Source organism: Telopea speciosissima, chromosome 2 (genome assembly GCF_018873765.1).
Source record: "Telopea speciosissima isolate NSW1024214 ecotype Mountain lineage chromosome 2, Tspe_v1, whole genome shotgun sequence".
In the NCBI taxonomy this organism is placed as follows: domain Eukaryota; kingdom Viridiplantae; phylum Streptophyta; class Magnoliopsida; order Proteales; family Proteaceae; genus Telopea; species Telopea speciosissima.
The window spans coordinates 1,472,632-1,476,512 of record NC_057917.1 but is presented as its reverse complement, the minus strand read 5'-3'; the positions used below and the strand labels follow the sequence as shown (position 1 = coordinate 1,476,512).

Here is a 3,881-nt window from a genome sequence, read left to right as displayed (position 1 = left end):
GTATATTAGTTTTTTTTTTTTAAATTTATGTATTGATCTTAACCAGAGATCTCAATGCGCTTAACATTAGGCATCTTCGATCACTTCCTGTTTCAGAACACCCACAGTAAGCACAAGAGGAGTTTGTAGGAAACTTCTGCTTAGAGTACCCCGACAAAGTTGAGTCCAGATAGAATAGCCCTTTTTATATGAGTACCTCAAATGAAAAATTCTAATTCTATTTAAAATTAAATGCTGCTCATCAATACGTTTTTCTTAGGTGATTGAGAGCTACCAAGTCGGAACTTCCCATTCTCATGTTGGTTGTAAACATTTCACAGAGAATAGGAAGTTTCTATTGGAATTTATCAATATCATGTTGGCTGTAAACATCTCATAGGAAGCTGCTGAATCGAAGCAGGATTTTGAGAGAATTATCATCCTTATATGCACTAACTTGCCAATAACCCGGAGGTATAGTCTTCCCATTTCTTGTATCCCTTTTGGCATCAAATGATTACATGTCAGTAGTCCTATTTTCCTATTAGAATTATAACCTGATGAATTTTATGGCTTTTAGACAGCTCTACAAGCTCCAAGAATTTTGAATCTCAACTGCAACAAGTATTTCTTTCTTTGGACCATATGGTGAGGACCCTCTTCTCTGATTCTTCTAAGCTGATAATTTTAGTTTGTACTAAGAAGATACCTTCATCTAAGAACTGTTATTCATTGGTTTTTTTATTGTAAGGACGATATATTTCTGGAGCCAATTAGACCTGGTAAGCTTAATGAAATTGAACCAAATGAGTTGTAACTATGAGTATTGATACATTTAGGATGTTGTGTAATATATAGTATTCTATTCTTGAAAAAACATTGTATTTGCCATTTATTGAAATGTAAGTTGTACATTCTTGAATTTATGGGATGACGTTTTTTCTCCCCTTTTGAATTGTAGATGTATTTACAGAAATTTATTTTGTAAATGAAAATATTATTTTTTTAAATGTTATATTTATTTACGATGTAATTTTATTTCCGTCGAATAGACACAAGTGTAAGCAATGAATGAGTTGTGTACGCTTTATTTTAAATGACGGTATTTTTTAATTGTCATATATAATATATAGTTTAAGCGACGGTTTTTTTATTCCGTCGTATATACTTTATTTTAAGTACGGAATTTTATTACCATCGCAAAAAATACAAAACCGACGCTAGACATTTTTCCGTCGCATATAGTTATGACGGGAGTCTCTCCGACGGACGTGCGACGGAAACGGAAAATTTCCACTTTAAATGTATTATTTACTATGAAAATTAATTTTAGGACTGAAAATTTCTGTCGCAAAAAGCCAGATTTGTTGTAGCATAATTAGAAAACACCTATGTAGGTGAATTCTTCATCGAGTCACCTTTTAGTATAAAAACTTGATTCCATAGGTTCACATGCTTCTGCTTTGGTTCACCTCAAAATGTAACAGATGGGTTTTTTGATATCAGAATTACGATTCTACAGAAATCGATGCCACAAATTTATGCAACCAAACACAACCTTAGATTTTCCACAGCCCTAGATTGTGATTGATCCCAATTAATTGGCACGTCCACCGGAAGATAACCTCCCCTGCTTCTTCGTCCTGGCAGTGACAATAGAAATAGTAGATTTTGTAACCGAAATTAAACTTCAACTTAATGGTTTGGTTTCGTTTTTACCCGATATTAGAGCAAAATCAATTTTAACCAAATAAAGCTAGACTGAACCGATCGATTGACACCCTTAGTCAGCTTTGGTAAAACTAATTATGTATACATTATAGAGATGGAAATATATACAAGAAATTTCCACTTAAACATATCAATATCATATCCAAACAAAAAGGCTCTAAACAAGGGAACATAATAATAGTTGACAATATTATTACATACAATACAGAAAACCTTTCCATTCATAGTTAAAATGAAAGAGATAACATATGATCGAACAGTAGTAAATTACAATTAAAGACCAAACTCAAACATGCATGCATAGTGTGAACCATCGTTCAATTTATTTTACTAGAGTGAATTAATATCACTAGGCAGCCATGCTGTGGAGCACTACAGTCTCAACGGTCAGACCGGGTCCGAACGCAGCAAGAACACCCCACTCAAGCCCTTCACCGGTGGTCTTCAACCCCACTTCGGTCGACATCTTCCTCATCTCATCCAATATGAAAAACACAGATGGGTTACTCATGTTACCATACTCGCTAAGGATGTGTCGTGCTGCTCGTAGCTTTTCCGGTTTAAGGGAGAGCTTGGCCTCAATCTGGTCTAGAATGGCCCGTCCACCAGGGTGAGGGATCCAGAAAATTGAGTTCCAATCAGAGATACCCAGTGGCTCAAATGCCTCAACAAGGATCTTCTCAATGTTGTCGGAGATGATGTAGGGAACCTCTTTAAGAAGTTGGATGACGAGACCAACCTCTCTGAGATGCCCAGCAATGGCATCTCCACTGTCAGGGAGGATGGTTTGGGAAGCCGAGACCAGCTCGAACAAGGACTTCTCAACACCAGGAATTGGGTCAGCCCCAACTATCACTGCAGCTGCTCCATCTCCGAAAAGAGATTGACCCACAAGACTGTCAAGGTGAGTCTCGCTTGGGCCACGGAAGGACACAGCATGGATCTCAGAGCACACTATAAGGACACGTGCACCTTTATTGTTCTCTGCAAGGTCCTTGGCCAGGCGAAGGACCGTACCACCTGCAAAGCATCCTTGGTTGTACATCATGACTCGCTTCACAGAGGGTCGGAGACCAAGGAGTTTGGTGAGTTGGTAGTCTGCTCCGGGCATGTCGACACCACTGGTGGTGCAGAAGATCAAGTGGGTGATCTTGGACTTGTCCTGTCCCCACTCTTTGATGGCCACATCTGCTGCTTCTTTCCCCAGCTTTGGTACCTCAACAATCAATATGTCTTGCCTGGCATCAAATGAAGGCGCCATGAAAGCACAGAACTTTGGGTTCTCCTTGAGGAACTCCTCGGTCAAGTACGTGTAGCGCTTCTTGATCATGGACTTGTCGCCTACGTTCCACCAAGCAAGAATTAATTAATTACAAAACCCAACAATCAAAAAGTATAAATAGGGAGGGAGGGGAGAGATATTATACGTTAGTTTTTAGTTAATTAGATTAGATTACTTACAAAGACGCTGTAACTTCTCCTTTAGTTCAGTCATGTGCTCGCTGTTGGTGACTCGGAAGTAGAAGTCCGGGTAAGTGCTTTGTTCGATGCAGTTGGGTGGAGTTGCAGTGCTGATAGCCATCACCGTGGCGGGGCCTTCAGCTCTCTGGGCTTTGTGGATGGCGTCGACGGTCACCATTTTCATCTGGCAGTGAAGAAGCTTATAAGGATTTGTGTTGCAGTTGAGATGACAATTGAACGAACAAATGTTTGCTTGGAGAAGAATGGTGTGTGGTGGACACTTATATATAGGAGTATGGAGGGTAGGTGGAGGGCTATTTATGGGAGTAAAATAACAGTGTCGTCACGACTATGGTCTTTACTAGGAGTGTAGTAGGGCAGGGCAGCCGTAGATAGCTGGCAGGGTATCACCTAATCCTGTGGTTGGTATTTGTGCCATGTGCCTTATTACTAATAGAGGATGGATTCCTCTAACTATTTCCTTTTATTTTGTTAACTTATATTATGAAAATTCATGACATATTTTGGTAAGAAATTCATGACATTTCATGTCAAGATCAGATGGTCAGGAGTTAGGATAGGTGAACATACATGCTTACTTGCACGTATGTATAGAATGCTTATATGGTCTTCATCCAACACCTGATAATTGTCCTTTTCTTACATAGATGTTGAGTAAGAATCGAATGTCTCTAGCCATTGCTCTAGTC

General features: G+C 39.2%; 1 protein-coding gene across 1 annotated transcript; it reads right to left on the bottom strand.

Annotated features, from left to right (window-relative positions):
- Positions 1 to 915: 915 nt before the first annotated feature.
- LOC122651293 (chalcone synthase-like) lies at positions 916 to 3,049 on the bottom strand. The gene is made up of 2 exons (XM_043844628.1): positions 2,061 to 3,049; positions 916 to 926 (listed from the first exon to the last, which is right to left on the bottom strand). Coding segments are annotated over exons 1-2 (981 nt in total). The 5' UTR covers positions 3,041 to 3,049; the 3' UTR covers positions 916 to 925.
- Between the last annotated feature and the right edge of the window lie 832 nt (positions 3,050 to 3,881).

Bases quoted from the DNA above. Each gene is read 5' to 3' on its own strand.
- LOC122651293 (XM_043844628.1), bottom strand. From the start codon at position 3,040: ATGATCAAGAAGCGCTACACGTACTTGACCGAGGAGTTCCTCAAGGAG.